The 16,439-nt window shown below is 39.7% G+C and overlaps 2 protein-coding genes across 2 annotated transcripts; one reads left to right on the forward strand and one right to left on the reverse strand.

Moving 5' to 3' along the window:
• Positions 1 to 2,291: 2,291 nt before the first annotated feature.
• On the forward strand, positions 2,292 to 6,750 carry si:dkey-112a7.4. Its single transcript, XM_044183213.1, has 3 exons — positions 2,292 to 2,554; positions 2,888 to 3,229; positions 5,094 to 6,750. The coding sequence occupies exons 2-3, from the start codon at positions 3,049 to 3,051 to the stop codon at positions 5,171 to 5,173; spliced, it is 261 nt and encodes an 86-aa protein (XP_044039148.1). The 5' UTR covers positions 2,292 to 2,554; positions 2,888 to 3,048; the 3' UTR covers positions 5,174 to 6,750.
• Positions 6,751 to 7,518: 768 nt separating this feature from the next.
• Positions 7,519 to 16,044, reverse strand: cldn7a (claudin 7a). Its single transcript, XM_044183212.1, has 4 exons — positions 15,506 to 16,044; positions 13,513 to 13,677; positions 11,087 to 11,171; positions 7,519 to 8,684 (listed from the first exon to the last, which is right to left on the reverse strand). The coding sequence occupies exons 1-4, from the start codon at positions 15,726 to 15,728 to the stop codon at positions 8,516 to 8,518; spliced, it is 642 nt and encodes a 213-aa protein (XP_044039147.1). The 5' UTR covers positions 15,729 to 16,044; the 3' UTR covers positions 7,519 to 8,515.
• Between the last annotated feature and the right edge of the window lie 395 nt (positions 16,045 to 16,439).

Genomic DNA, 16,439 nt, shown 5'->3' on the forward strand with positions numbered 1-16,439 from the left:
TTCACAGTGGAAAAAGAGAAATAGCAAGAAATAATTTATGTGGAACAACAATACATTACCCATCAACCGCTTATAACGTTTCCCGTCAAATACAAATTCACTTGACGTGTGTATATTTTACAAGCAGAGTCAATGATTTACTCTAATGTTGGCGAGTAAATGTTAATCACAATATGCATCTATGCAGAAACAATTAAAATACAAATTTGTCTTTGTGTTTACCTGTGCTGTGGTAGAAGCTGTCAACCAGAATGATGAACAGGAGACTAACACATATGATCCTGGACATGATGGCAGTGTGTTCGCTCTGTTCACGACAAAGTCTTCAAATTGTTCTACAGGAGAAGAGAAACTGACAATTTTATACCAACCGTGGGAGTCCACGTGGGTCTGCATAGTTTGATCTACAGGCAGATACGTCTTGGCAAGTTTAAGGGGGGATTTTTTTTTATCTCGCAACTGTGGATTCAGCCATAAAATGCGATGAACATGGAGATAACGCATTCCCCCACAAACAAACAGGCATAAAGATGAAGAACAACAAAAAAATAAATGGGTTGAACTTTTACCTAAATTATATCCAGTAGATTCTGATTTTTACTCGATAGTATGTGATATGTTACAGACAGAATGGCTCCATGGAATTGTTAGTTGGCATTCAACCTCAGAAAACACAATAGCTGTGGCAGATCCTTGGCTCCAATCCATAGAAGACTGGAATTGTCGATGTCCAGACTTGGATTGTTTGTTGTTGTTTTTTTCAGTAGGTTTGGTAAAGTTTGCATTCATACTACTACCACTTGGAGTGGCAGAAGCTGGATGGTTTATCCATCTATTATCAATTACGTTGTCCATTTGGACTTCTTTGCTCACTTGCTAACAAATTTTCATGCACTCAACCACAACACGAGATGTTAAAGTGTTACAACTGAGTCTCGTTTTTGGGAAACTGAGCCTGTCCTGTGCAGTCAGTCTATTGTAGGTGGAAGGTTAAAATCAGCCTCACACCAATTTGTAATGCTATTTGGCTGTTTTTTGTTTATTTTATGGCTATGTATTTTTTTTTTCAAATTAGCTAAACTACTCTGGTGGTACAAGCACACCTGATTGTTTAATATAATGACTGAATAGAAAAAATAACAGGCCTACATGTTACAAACAGTAATGCATATGTACTGATCATTTATTGATTTTAATCATTGAAATAATGTATTTTTTATGTTGTTATATCCTAATAATGAACCCCTTAACGTGTACTTTTCCCTGACTTCCTCCTTAAGTACCTTTTAAAGTTAGAAAAAAAACCCCCCACCTTATTCCACACTGGTGGACAGTATCATTAACTTTTTCTTCACTGAAGCTATGCGATGTCTTTTGTTTCTCATGTTGATACTACTCGTCATTAAAGCTGTGATGGTCACACTGAGTGAAATATTCAAACCCAAGGCTTCATATTTGTATTGCTGCGGCATTTCACCAAATGGAAATATTCTACATGTCTTCTGCATCATTTTATGCACATTTCCCCCATTTTCCCGTGAAATCTTTGGTATCTTTGAAAGCTTTGGCATATCCCCTACAGTTTAAAATGACGTTATGTGGGTTTGAACAATGTTTGCCTGCACAGTAAAAGTTTGTAACGACTGACAGGTCCGTTGGGTTTAAGAGGTTAAGGTGTAGGACTTGCAATCCCTTTGCCTAAATAAGACAGTTGACATATTTTTGACACATTTGACAGTTTTTGCATCGTAATTGCAGGCAACATAAGAAATCAGTTCTTCATACATCGGGATTGTCCTCTGTGGGTTGGGATAAGTCTCAATAAATGAGGTTATGGTTAGGTGTTGCAGAGATAACTGGTTGGGATTAGGGTAAGGTATGCAGAAACTCAAATCAATGAGGAAACAGACAACGCTGTCACTGGTTAAAGATCAGTGAGTCTGTTTAACAAGCAGCAGTTCTTGACAATGAACAAACTGAGCAAATAATCTTGTCAGTGAATCACTGAGCACTGAACTACTTAAACATGTTTGAAATGTTTGGTCATAAATGATGTTAGATACATGAACGGATTTGTCTTTATTATAGTGTATATTTTTCTTTCCCTCAGTAACAAATGTATTTTTCTTTCTGTATGGAGCTGACTTGAACTGCTGCCTCTGACATAAAGCATTGCATGCGTTGAGTATGGGGATTACTGAGCAGTGTCTGTCATTGGCTGGCGCCTGAGTCACTCTCTCATTACTGAAGGTGCGTAATTACGCACTGCGCCCTCGAAACTTTGGCACACCTCCACTGTAAAATCCGAAGTGTCAGCACTGTCCTTTATATCAACCGCACGGTGACGTTAACATGCCGCCATGAGTCAAGACACAATACGAGGAAATCCCCAAGGCCGAGAAAACGACGAGAGGCCCCTTTAAATCGACGCTTCCTCCGTGTTGTGCCAAGAGAGAGAGAGAGGGAGAGAGAGAGCTCTGATAAACAACAACACTGTTCTCAGAAGCCGCTTTTACCGGATCCAGCTCTGTACTGTGGCATCGGTGAAGAACAGGTGAGTTCATATTTATGATATTTAACTGTATTTCTAAAGGGTTATAGGGGAAGCGATCAGTTAATGTTGATTTTAGAAGCGGGCGGGGGGGAAAAAACAGTTTATTATAGTGAGTAGACCAAACGGAAGACGCGTTATTGTACTGTTCAGCTATTGTAATGGCCAGGAAGGCATTTGCTACACCTGTTAGTTGTAATAGAGCGGAAAACACAAGAGTCCATCGCTTGTCTCAGTATAAACAGCGGAGAAGACTCTGTGCGCACTTGCCAAAAACTGGCCGCTCTCTGACGCATGAGAGCTATTTTTGACAAACGTATTCACTTTCTTTCACAGGCAACGAGGACTTTCTGTCTGTTCTGTCCAACATTTTGTCGTCTGTCGTTCATACATTCATTGTTGAATGCCATTGCGGAAGTGAGAAGCTTTTCGACACGACACAAAGCTTGGGCTGTAGGGACATCTAGCGGCCAATCAGGAGAAGGCGCCTACTAGAGATGTACGGAGCTTCAGGTATCCCAGAGCTCATCCCGCCCAGCGGGCCCCCCCGGCAGCCGGGTCCGGCAGGCCAGTTCAACCCGGGACACCCCCAGGTCAACGGCGACGGCGGTGGGGCCAACCCTCAGAGACTGGGACAGAGGGCACCCAAGCTGGGCCAGATTGGTCGGTCCAAGAAAGGTGCGTGGACTGATACTTTTTAAAGCAGTCTGTTTGTTTGTTTGTTTGGGGCCCCACAAGACGCAGTGTCACTATTCTCTCACACACAGCTCACACACTTCCTGACACAGTGACAACCAGCTACACCCATATGAACATGCCCGATAAAACATGACACACAACATTAGGTGAGAAAACCGACACAGACAGGCTGTGAAACAATAAGTAGTACTAGGCCTATACAAATCAGTATTATCATAATGACTAAGATTAAAAGGCAAAAAACTCACTTTGAAGTCTCTTTTCATTAATATTCTAAAACTAGACACACAGTAATCTGTCGAGGGAGTTCAATCCATTCCTACATTGCTCGATATGTGACCTTGAGCCGCGTGTCTAGCACAATAGTTCTGCGTATCAATACTTAGAGTTCAGTTTTTGTACAAAATGTATGACGTCTTTGTTAATATGATAAAAACTATTAATGGATACATTGATCTGCTTTTAATATTAAGTGGTTCCCAAACTGAGCTCATCAGAGCAAAAGGGGGGATAGAATTTGTAGAGGTTGTTTGGTTTTGTTTTGGAAATTACTCATATGGAGAAAGTGGGAATTAAAATAGCTTCTTTATAATGCATGTTCATGTAGGGGCCCTTAAGGCATATTTTTTTTAATGGGGTTGGGGGTCTGTGAACCCCTGTCCTGCCAGGAAACATTTTATACTAAAAAAACACAATAATTAGAACAAACCATGAACACCCAGATCACATAAGAATTACAGAATGCACGTAAGGTTTGTAGGGCTGCAGTGACGATCTGATTGTTCGGAGAGTAATTATACCACTTCTATAATTTAACAATAACACAGTTTGTATTACCTGCATGCTTTGCCTATCCTCAGAGAGCACGACGACACAATTTGGTGAAATATTTGGTGAATATTATATTTTTCAAAACGTAGCTGATAGTTGCAGCCCTAAATGTTAACAAGGCGCTGCTCAATTACATTTAGTGTCATATAAACTTAATCTGTAAATACTGCAGCCTCTGAAACAGGGATGATGATCACAAATTGCAAAATATTTATAGTTAAACATTTTGGAAAATATGCTTATTTGGATTCTTGGCGAGAGTTAGAAAAGAAGATTGATACCACTGGCACATCTGTTTAATATTTAAAGGGACAGTTCATCCCAAAATCAAAAATACATATTTCTCCTCTTACCTGAAGTGCTATTTATCCATCTAGATTCTTTTGGTGTGAGTTGCTGAGTTTTGGAGATAATGGCCGTAGAGATGTCTGCCTTCTCTCTAATATAATGGAACTCGATGGCACTCGGCTTGGACGTAAACATTAACGGCGTCCTCCTCAGCTGAGCTGTAACGTTAGCTAGCTCAGTGGCGCCAGGTGAGCTAGCAGTATCAAACTATTAGTTAGAATATTATTGTTGCTATTTGTTATTGTCGCGTGCTTGCTTCTGCACGGTGATCCGGTCGGTGGGTGTAGTTTGACTCTACGGCCGATATTTCCTAAACTTGGCAACTCACACCAAAACAATCTAGATGGATAAATAGCACTACAGGTCAGAGGAAAAATATGTATTTTTGATTTGGGGGTGAACTGGCCTTTTTAATATTAAAATAAAGCTAGTAGCCGGTTAGCTTAGCTTTACATAAAGACTGGAAACAAGGGGAAACAGCTAGCCTGGCTAAGCGAATGAGCAACTTTTATAAAACTTTTTCATTAAAAAAAACAACCATCCAATTAATCTCTCTAAATGGACAAAATAGATATAAACAGCCCTATTTTAGCTGCATTATCTGGTATTAGCATTCTTCACCTAGAGGCACACATTCCTGACTTTTTTGTCCTTTCCTCCTCAGTGGACTTGGAAGATGAAGACTTGGATGACATCATGAACAACAACGGGCAGTGTCCTGTATCCCTGTCGCCCATCTCCTAAACTTCACCAAGAAGTGCCAAAAAAATCCCCCGGGACGCCAAAACTCCCCGTCAGTGATCTTGGCCTTGAGCCTGTCAAGTGTCCTACTGAAGCCTCTGATGGCTCAACAAGGCACAAAAAACAGCTCATTTAGCGCCAGCTGAAGTCTAGGCACTGATTGTACATAGTGTTTATTTAACTTACCTTTGGTCAGACTGTGAATGAATTGCATTGCATCGCCCTCTACTCTATACCTCGGTAGACAGTAGACTATCAGGACTTGAGAAAGATTCGGAGAAAGTGTCTATATTTTTCAAAGCTTCTTAACAAGGGCTATGTTTCTAAAGTTGCACTGAGCAAATCGTTAGATGAAAAGCAGCTTCTCACCTGCCTTTTTTTCTGTTTTGAGGGTTTCTCATTGTTGGTTGTGTGAGGGAACACAGGCCTGTTAATGTGTATCACACAGGTCAAATGTTAAGCTTTGGTTGTGCAATGACTATCATTCTCTACTCTCACACTGATGCAAGTGGTGTACTAATATTAAGTGGATGAAAGCTCGCTATTTACTGAAAAAAAACAAAAAACAACTACTGCTAATTATTGTTTAAAAAATGAGAAGAAACACTTTGTTGTGTTATGGCTTCTACATGTTTTTTACTTTTTTCTGAATGGAAATTTGCTTCAGTCATCTAAAACTGAGTTTTATTATGTTTCCAAATGGTGCACTTTGTGGGAATGCCTGTTATGTGAAGTGACATGTTGCAGAATTCTATGCATGGAGTCTGTTAAAGCATCAAAACATGTAACTGGTATCCTGTTATTAAGGGCTATGTAGTAGTATTTCAAACCACACCACCATTATGCTCTTTAGATCATGCAGAGTCAACATTTTCCTAAGCTCATTGTTGGCTTTAGCTGCAGCCTCAGCAGTAAAATATCGTGAACAACAACATATTTATGGAGGTTTTGTTTGTTTTCAAAGGCAGGGTGTTGCAGTTGGCCAGACAACTGTGATAAAAATACATGTACAGTTCTAAATGTATTGAATAAATTGCCAAATGATACTTGATGCTTTAATCAGATTGATAAGTAAAATGGATTCTGATTGGCACACAGACATACATAATGAACAACACTAACTTTGTATTAATATTTAGTTATACAGCAGTAATCTGCTTGTTAAGCTACACCCAGATGGAGTCAGTGTCGTTCAGGTTCAGGTGAACTATTTAAAGATAATGTCAACCTTTACAATTGCAGTATGAGATTATGAAAACAAGCAGCCTATGATTAGCTCTCACTGCTGAGACAATCTTAACACTGATGGGTTTTTTGGGTCATTTGGGTTTTTTAAAGATTGCAGTGGACCTTGAAATGACATATTATTGTCTGTAAAGACTCATGCTGATGTCATGTTACTTAGTCGGCTGTGAAATTGTTACTAGTTCACTTTTACTTTTTTGCGTCATGGAAGCACTGCATTTCACAGCTCGTTCTCTGGCTCGAAGATTGTTGTTTGGGTTGTGGTTATCATTTGCATGGAAATGGTAGACTTTTCATAATGCATCTCGGGAAATAAAAGATGAATCTTTGTGGAATCTTTGTATTTTATGTTCCCTGGGTGTATTTTAACTGCGCTGATTTACGTATTCTTCGGATGCACTTGTGCACAATGTCTCCAAATTGTGTTCTACAACTTCAAATGCACTCATAACTTTTAATGCGTCCTGTTTTTTCACACACTTCTTTTTACTTTAACACAACTTTCACATAGAAAGCATGGTTTGCGGAGCATTTCACACAAGTGCAGACACTGAGTGCAGATTTCAAATGACATTATTTGTCTGTCAGTATGCTCAATCTTATTCCCAACAAAAACAAATGTGTCTGTTGTGTTGACTCATTCATTGTGTGAACATAAACATAAACATGAAACTTTTGACTCCTTAACCAGTATAGAGTCACATGTAAAGGGACACACCAGGTTGGTTACCTGCTCCACAAAAAAGTTTAATTTTTTCACTTCTTAAAATAATATCTACTCCACTAAGTAATTTGATAGTACTTTATATTATATATAAATATAGTAATGCTAGAAACTTTCCTCCTTCAGCAGATGAACGTGAAAATGATTTTATGCTCAAAAGGTTGTTTTTCTATTTGCTGTCTTGAGTGAGGACTTTACAGTTTTGTCTTTTTAGATTCAAGTACGTGATTTTGTTGATTGTATGAAGAATTTTGAAAACACAGTATCACATGGAGCATTTGGTTTTGGTGTTTGTGTCACCTACTCTCCAAACTGGTCTCTTTGTTTCTGACAATGGAGAAAAACGACTGTATAATCAGCTACTATGACCACCACACAATTAACAATGTTGCAATATCTTTATTATTTAAGTACTGTTGGACATGTTCAAATTGTTCTTTCATTCATTTTTCAGTACACCATTATCTGATAGATGAGCCAAGTGTATAAAACTACGACATTTAAAAAAAACTGCCCACACAGTTCAGAGCATAAAACCTCTTAATAAAAATATGACTTTATAATCTCTGAATGCTAGAAGTGGGCCACAGTGAACTACTAATTATATAAATCTACACAGGAGCAAACACTTCATCCTACGTCTGACAAAATAAATAGAGGCAGTTCAATCTCATAGTGACTGATATGGAAGCAATTAAGGCAATAATGGCACAGTGACTACATAACAAAATATTTCATATCTGAGCAGGGTTTGTAACAGACTGGTATGAAGAGCTGCAGGGCCTGTAGTGAGTGTTGTAGTAAGGCCTGTGTGATACGGTCACCCTACACAGTGAGCACTGTGTGTGAAGTCACACCCTGTGCATCGTAACGTCTATTTTAGAAACCACCAACAGTTCATATAAAACACTGTATTGTCACGCTGTGTCCCTGCTGTAGCCACCAAACTGGAATGGATTGCTTACAATTACATGGCAAATGCTAATAGATGCTGGTTCTAACATGGAGGTGCAAGCGTTGGCTGTAATCCACCATTTAGGCTACAATTCAAGAGGTTACACCCCGGGGGCTTCTGTATTAAGTCAGGGGATCCAATTATATTGTATTTGTGAAGATCACTTGTAAACAATTGTGGAATGTGTGGACGGGGTGAGAGACATCATTCATGAAACAATTGAGAGTGCTGCATGATAATCAAGGGGTTATCAAAGGCCTGCCTGAACAGAAAGAAAAGAAAGTCCCATTTCAGTAATTCTTTGCCTCTATGATTCACAACTTCCCAAACACCTTCAGTTTTACTCCTCGCTGATGCTGCAACAAATGGGGGAAACTTCTTCGTCAGCTTCTGTTGGAGTCCCGAGCTGTAGGGGGCGCTCTCAGACATATTCTTTAGTGCTGCTCGGCGGGCCGGAGCGGGAACTGGCCATGGATGGGTACTTGGACACTTGCTTCTTTCGTGGACAGGAAGCAGCCAACATGGCTCCACCCAGGACATCTAGGAGGGAGCCGCCCCAGGCGATGAAGATGGCAGCACCAAACTCAAACCTGGGGCAGACAAGATGGTATTGACCAATTATTTCAAAAAGAAAAGTTTGGATTTCCAGCGACAAACTAAACTTCTGGCAAAGCCGATTTCTCCATTTTGCTGTTAAACACGTACATTTCTGTCTCATCAGTTCAGTTTATAAGATAATGATTTCAAAACCTTGCAAACATTCAAACCTATGATAAAATGATGAAACCAATGGTGGAAGATGTATTCAGGTCTTTTACTTAAAGCGATACTATGTAACCATTTATGGGATAATGGTAGATGCTAAAATGTAGTTTAAGAGTAGCACAAGTGGAGAAGAGTCATAAAGCCAGCAAACCGACTCAGTAATGTCATTTACAGCAATATCTAAGGTTTGATAACATTAGCTAACATTAGCCTCCATAGGCTAATGGTCATACAATTCCAAGTAAGACTGTAGCAGCAAAACCTCTCAGTGTATTGAATTGATCGTGGGTGTGTTTTATTGCTTATGCATTGAACATTTCATTTGTTTTCATTTCATTTCATAATGTGTTAGTTCTTTTATCAAACGTTAAAATAGTGTCACTTTAAGCAGAAATACAGTAATGTCGAATGTATTCATTTAAAATAAATGTTCTGCATTCAAAATTAGACACAATTACTTCGTTTACAGTTTTATCAGCAAAATGTACTGAAGTATCAAAAGTAAAAGTACTCAAATATGCAGAATTATTGTATGATATTAGGCAAGTCAATCTTATTTATATAGCCAAATATCACAAATCACAAATTTGACTCAAGGGCTGACAATCTGTACAGCATACGACACCCTCAATCCTCAGACCCTCGATTCGGATGAGGAAGAACTCCCCCTCAATAAAACCCTTTTAACGGGGAAAAAATAGAAGAAGAATGTCTGTCCGTCCCTCCCAGGATGGACAGACATGCAATAGATGTTGTGTGTACAGAATAGACTAACATAATCAAATTACAGTATGGACAATCAAATGTTATCATTATTGCATAATGTTATTTGATTTTTATTAATGATTCATTAATGTGTAAGCAGCATTTGCTCATTGAGGTGGAGCTCATTTTAACTACTTTATGGTAGTTTAATCTATAAAAATGCACCATATATTATAAAATGATCATATGTTAAGTCTTAATCTGCAGAAATAATGGTAACTATAGCTGTCCAATAAATATAATGGAGTAAAAAGTGTAATATTTCCCTCTGAAATGTGATGGATTAGAAGTATAAATTCGCACAAAATGGACCCATACTTCAAAACAAATCTTAAAGGAATGGTAAAATAATGCTTAAAGGAATCGTTTGACATTTTGGGGAATACACATATTGACTTTCTTGCTGAGAATTAGATGCGAAGATCAGTACCAATCTTATATCTGTCTGTTAAATATGAAGTTACAGCTAGCAGCCAGTTAGCCCAGTTAGCTTAGCATAGCATAAAGACTGAAACAGCTAGACTGGCTCTGGAACGTTACTGCACTGGGCCAAGAAATAGTCCAGCACATAAGCTAAAAACCCAGACTGTCCTCACCAGAAAAAAATGTCCATATAGGTAGTTTATGCAAGCAGCTTATTACGACCCATGTTTATTGTAGGAGTCGACCTCTAGTGGGCGTGGTAATTATGATGGGAGCAAACCAGGAAGTCAGGTGACGTAGTATAAAGAGCTGAAAAGTCAGCTTATGGAGGTGGTGGGGTGGGTGGATGGATGGCACAAACAAACTAAGGACTTTCACCCAGGAGACTGGGGTTTGTGTTCTGTCAATGTCAAGTCAATGTTGACTTATTTAAAGTTTTAAGTTGCATAACGTTACGTACGTGACTTATGTGAGTTACGTAACGTACTTATTTTAACCCGAACCATGATTTTTTCCCAGCTAACCAAGTAGTTTTTTTGCCCAAACCTAACCAAACTGCAACCATTTCACAACGTTAACCACGTGTTTAATGTCACGTGGTTTACGTAACGTATGCTTGCAGCCCGTCCTCATCTTACAGCCCATCCTCAACTGCCATCATTAGTGGCATTCATTTAGGAACTGCTCCCGTGTGTCGTATTAGAGGGTAAGAACAAACGACCTATGTGGTCGTATGGAATGTAGGTTTTTTGTACAAATTAAACAAATGAGATACATCATGTTAATTAGTGTGCTTTAGAGGTGCTGGTAGGTGTATTTTTTTTTTACCTTTGGACAGAGCCAGGCTAGCTGTTTCCCCCTGTCTTTATGCTAAGCTAATTGTTTCCTGGCAGCAGCTTCATATTTAACGGCAAATATGAGAATGAAATCGATCTTCTCATCTAACTCTTGGCAAGAAAGTGAATAAACAATTATCCCAAAATGTCAAATTATTCCTTTAATTACAGTGCATGAAAACAATATGTTTTTGGTTACTCACTTGGTGTTGACTGGAGTGTAGGGATTATAGAATGCCCGGATCACATTATGAGCAAACCATGAGCACGCTACGATGGCACACAGCCCTGAGAGGAGAGAAAGTCAACAACAAAGATCAATCAGCCATCAGCACATCATCAAAACCTGAGAGAGTAGACTTGCTTTAATCGCCTTTATAGGCACCAGGCGGCTCGCTATTGACTCCAGCACAATTAGCTTTTAGTGTTTCTGTTCTCTTCAGAGCCAGTTAGACCTCTTATGTTAGAATCAGTGCCAGGAGTACTGGACTCATTCAGTCTAATGACCTCTGAAGGGCTGGAACAGAAGCGTGGGAGGAGAAGCTTTTTGGACTAGGGATCAAACCTCCTCCTACCTACTGTATGATGTACGATCTAAGCAAAAATGTGATGATATGGTAAGTTTGGGTGGGTTTTGATGAAATATGTAACCGGGTTGTATTGATTATCATAGGTCCCATAGACAATAATATAGATTGGCACAGGTCCAATACGGTGGCTATGGCTATGAACAATCATTTAGTCACCACCCTTTTCTCATGTATTGTATCATATTACCATTTCAACTGATCGTATGTAAATTGTTTGCAATTTTACTTGTTATATGTTTTAGCCACACCAGTGGTGTGCTTCTACGGATGGCAATCTGTCAGTCGGTCGACCACTTTGGTCCAGACTACAGATATCCATGGTGCTCAGACTATGAATCCTACTGACTTTGGTGATCCCCTGACATTTAGCGCCACGAGCAGGTCAAAGTTCTCACTTTTTCTAAATATTTCTAAACATTTCCTAAATATCCTAAGTATCCTCAAGAATTTGATGAACCCCCCTAGTATCTCTAGTGCCACCATTAAGTTCACATTTGTGCTTTTGAGTGACTTTTTTGGTAATACTTTGCTTTAAGTCGCCCAATTTAGCATTTATAAGCAATATAAAAACATTTACACATTAAAACATTTAAACACATTGTAATGCTGTAGTTCACAGCTAAGTGTTTATTAATGTACAGTATATGTCAGTAATTATACTTATGAAGACATTTTATATTATTACAACTTTGTTTTACTATATTGTCATACATTATCTGTTTATATAGCAGCCTCCACTTATGGGTGCCCACGGGAGGTGTTACAGTTGTTAATAAATACATTATTTAAATACATTAATAAAGACTTATGTCTGCTTAAAACAACATTATTAAATGTTTATATACTGCTTATAAATGATAAATAGGGGGACATCAAATAAAGTGTTACCACTTTCGACAACTACTGGATGGACTGCCATTAAATTTGGTACAGATGTTGATCGGCATGAATTGGAATCACTTTGGTGATCCCTTAACATCCATATCGCGCCATCATCAGAATCACTTTGGTTTATGACCAATTACCTGCAAACGTTACTTTGTGTTTAGTGCTAATTACAGTAGCAAATGTTAACATGCTAACACTCTAAGATGGAGAACATGGTAAAGATTATACATGCTTAACATCAGCATGTTAGCATTGTCACTGTGAGCATGTTAGCATGCTGACATTAGCATTAAGCTCAAATTAAGCCTCACAGCTGGCGTGGATGTATATTCTTGTTTAAAAGCTGGCAGTGTTTCCTAAATTTTAAATGTTGTGAAAGCCATTGAAAAGCCCTGTTTTTCACTATAATGAACTGTTATGCATCATAAAATATACTTTAGGTCAATTAAAACCACAAATAACCTTACAAACATACAGGCGGTGACAAATTAAAGGAGCATAATGAATGCAGATGCTTCAGTACAGGGTTAGGGTTCACTGAATGGTTTGATGAAAATCACCTGATGCAGATGCTATGGCCTTTGCAGTCACCTGGTCTCAACCCAGTTGAAAACCTGGAGATTTTGGAGCGACTAAGGAAATATATTTCAGAAGAATGCTGCCATTGCTCCAGTGGAGTTCCACACACAGAAGCTGTTCTTGCAGCTTGTGGTGGAACAACACCTTTATGTTGGTTTTCCCTTTAATTTGTCATCCATCTGCATCGAATCAAATTTCAGTCACACGAATTGTCATCAGCAATGTAGTTGTCTCATACAGCAATGAACCCCGCAGGTTTTTGAAAATTAAATGAAATACATTATGGTCTAATTACAATTAACATGCATCAGAAATGTAAGTGAAGATGCAGTTATGAGCACTGTTGTCATGTTGTGTGATCAGTCACAGTGTGTTTTACCTAATGCTCGGTTGTTAATATAAGAATAAATGGCTTATTTTTCATAGTTTCTTAAATGCTAACTTTTTGGGAATACACGTTCACATCTGCCATCAAGCAATTGTTGACCACTGTGGAATAAGCAAGTGCTTTATCCAAACTACACCCTTCAGGTGAATCAGTGAAATTTATAAAGGAGCATTTGCATCCTTACCTCCCACTAGTAGGATGATGCCTCCTGTCATGGCGATGCAGGACTTGCGTAGTTTCTCACTCCCTCCACAGGTGGTACACTTCATTCCCATACAGGCCACTCCCAGACCTGCGATGGACACAATGATGCCAACTATCATCAAGGCACGAGTTGCCTGAAGTGAACCTGGGACAGACAGAGAGAAGGAAAAAAATGATGTAGTATGAGAACAGTACAGGATAAGTATGTTGTTTTCGTTAGGGGAGGCAGTGAAATAGATGGCCTTTTGTGTTGTGGAATGTGGGACTGTAGTTTAAAAAGGTTAAAAAATACAGCACTGTGCAAAAACACAAAGAGCCTATAAAGCCAAGTAATCAATCCTGTATGCAAAGTGCAAATCTGGAAGCACAGACTGGGAAATGATAAGGAAAGACTAATAAACAGGCCTCGCCCTATAAGAGAGGCTTTATGTGTGTGTCCAGAAGTTGTGAATTATATTCACATTAGCCTGTCAGGACATTTTAATGTGAGCTTTTCCTGGAAAAGAAACCATGGGATACAGATGAACACACACCAGCACACACAAACAGAAAGAAAAATCCATCTCACACTCTTTCTTTTTCACTGTCTCCCTCCCTTGCTGTTTGAGAGGTGGATGCCTGCTGAAACACTACTGTTAGGATCCTCATCTGTCAGTGCCCCCCCCCCCCCATCTCACCCTATAAACCTATCACAGGGTGAGCCCCCCCTTTGTCTCTTCCCCTCTGTCCACCTAGAACCAGTCTGTGCCAGTCTAGGCCATCCCTGCCCTGCCCAAACAAACAAAACCCTCCATCAGCGAGGGAGGGACTGAGGGATGGGTAGAGAGAGACAGAGGGGAAGAGGATGCAGAGAGAGAGTGTGTGTGTGTGTGTGTGTGTGTGTGTGTGGGGGGGGTAACTCTAAAAACAGTGAGACATAGGAAACAATAGGGTGGATTATATAGTAAATGCAGACAGCGAGCAGGATGCACAGTATCCTGGCTTGGAGTTAGATCACACTGTTCTCATTATTGTTACTGAGCCGCCTCTGGCAGCTTTACAGTTGCTCCACAATATATATATTTTTTTTAAATAAGGGCCTTTTACTAGACAGTTAGACAACACAGATACTAATGCAAGACAGATCCTGTTTGAGGCCATTATTTTTTTCAGCTAATATTGTGCTTCAGTGATGTTATTGTAATTCTGACTCCTTCCAAAACAAATTTGAATATAATCAGATTTATGGCGGTGAAACAGAGAACAGCATTGTGTCGATGAAGTTGTCAGTCACTCAGATACACTTGGGATACACTGGGTAGACAAGGTTGTGTCTTTTATCACTGGGGCTATATTTTTGACAAAGGCACGGCCGTAGAGACGAAAGATACAACTCATCTATGCTTACGCAAATGACTGTCTTTCTTGAAGATGTCCCTCATCCGAGAGGCTTCATCATGGATCACGGAATTAGCTCTTGAAACTTGGATGAGGCATCATACTGTATCTAGGTTAGGTGTGTTGAGTGCTTGGGAAATGTTTGGAGATGGGTTGGGAGGGTTTCCCAGAATGTAACAACTTGTGGGTGAGGTTTCTGAGGAATGCTCCTTTCAAACTTTTTTTTTTCTCCTGGACTCGGCCACTGTCGTTGTACAAGCAAGCCTTATGAAGAAGACAATGTCCCACTATAGTGACCGATTACAGTGGACCTGTAATTGCTGATAGTAGAGTGTTAGAAAATGTGGTGTGATGAGCAGGTATACCCTGAGGAGGCAAACTTAATCAGTGATAACACTGTGGCCCACTGAGGTCTCCCTGTTGGTGGGTGTCCAGGTGGAGAAGCTCAAGTCATGAATAAGAGACTGTGTGAAGATCAGCCTGCTACATCACCTGAACTTCAGTTAGCTGTCAGCTGCTGGAGATTAAAAACCAGTTTTAGCAGTGATGATTGACATTTCAGTACTTAGGAACCCCAGTCACAGTGGACTACTTACTGTCGAGTTGCAGAATGGAGTCGTAGATTTTACACTGGAGCTGTCCGGTACTTTGGAAAGCGCACGACATCCACAGCCCCTGGTACATGGCCACCGCTGTGATGATGTTGTCCCCGATGTATGCTGACATCTTCCACTGCGGCAGAATAGTCCCGATGATCAGCCCAACGATGCCAATTAGCGACAGGAAAAATCCTAACAGCTGAATACCGGAGTTGGCCATCGTTTTCAAAAAGTCTCCTTCTCTAAATGATCTTAAATGAGTGGTGTCGGTGGATCCTGAGTCCCTCTCCTCCTCTGCAGACTGCAAAGCTTCTGATATGTCTGTTAAGATCTGTTACTTGTCTTTAAGTGATGCAGAAAGCCGCTGGTAGTGTCCGTGTCGCTCCTGAGTTGTGCACCGGGGGTCTTCAGTCGGGGATGGGCATCCGAGATGTGGGTGATGGTGTGAAGTGGGTGTGTAATTATCATGCCAGCTGATGCATGGAGATGTAATTCTCTGTGGGAGTAGCTGCTGGGAAATGCCCCCTCTGCTTCCAGCAAAGCAACAGGTTGTCTCTCCGTTCACCACTTTTCTTTATCAGTTTCTATCCTTTTCATCTGTGTCAGCGGCTCCATTATAACACACTCATGTTGAGCAGCCAAACACAACTTCTTTTTAAATTCTCATCAAATGTATACCTACTACTGTAGAGATGGCAGGCTACATTTAGGGGCTTTTAACACATTTTGTTTGGGGGAAATTGTATTTGCATATGGCATGCTGAATATACATTTTCAATATAATGGTAAAGACATAGAAAACATGGCATCATGGTAATATAAGCATCATGCGTAAGGATGTGTTTGGAAAAAGAAAATACAGACTTTAATATGATAATACAGTTTAGAACAAAATGTTTTTAAGTTATAAAGCCATGGGAATTAAGGAGAA

Source organism: Siniperca chuatsi, linkage group LG22, assembly GCF_020085105.1.
Source record: "Siniperca chuatsi isolate FFG_IHB_CAS linkage group LG22, ASM2008510v1, whole genome shotgun sequence".
Classification (NCBI taxonomy): Eukaryota; Metazoa; Chordata; class Actinopteri; order Centrarchiformes; family Sinipercidae; genus Siniperca; species Siniperca chuatsi.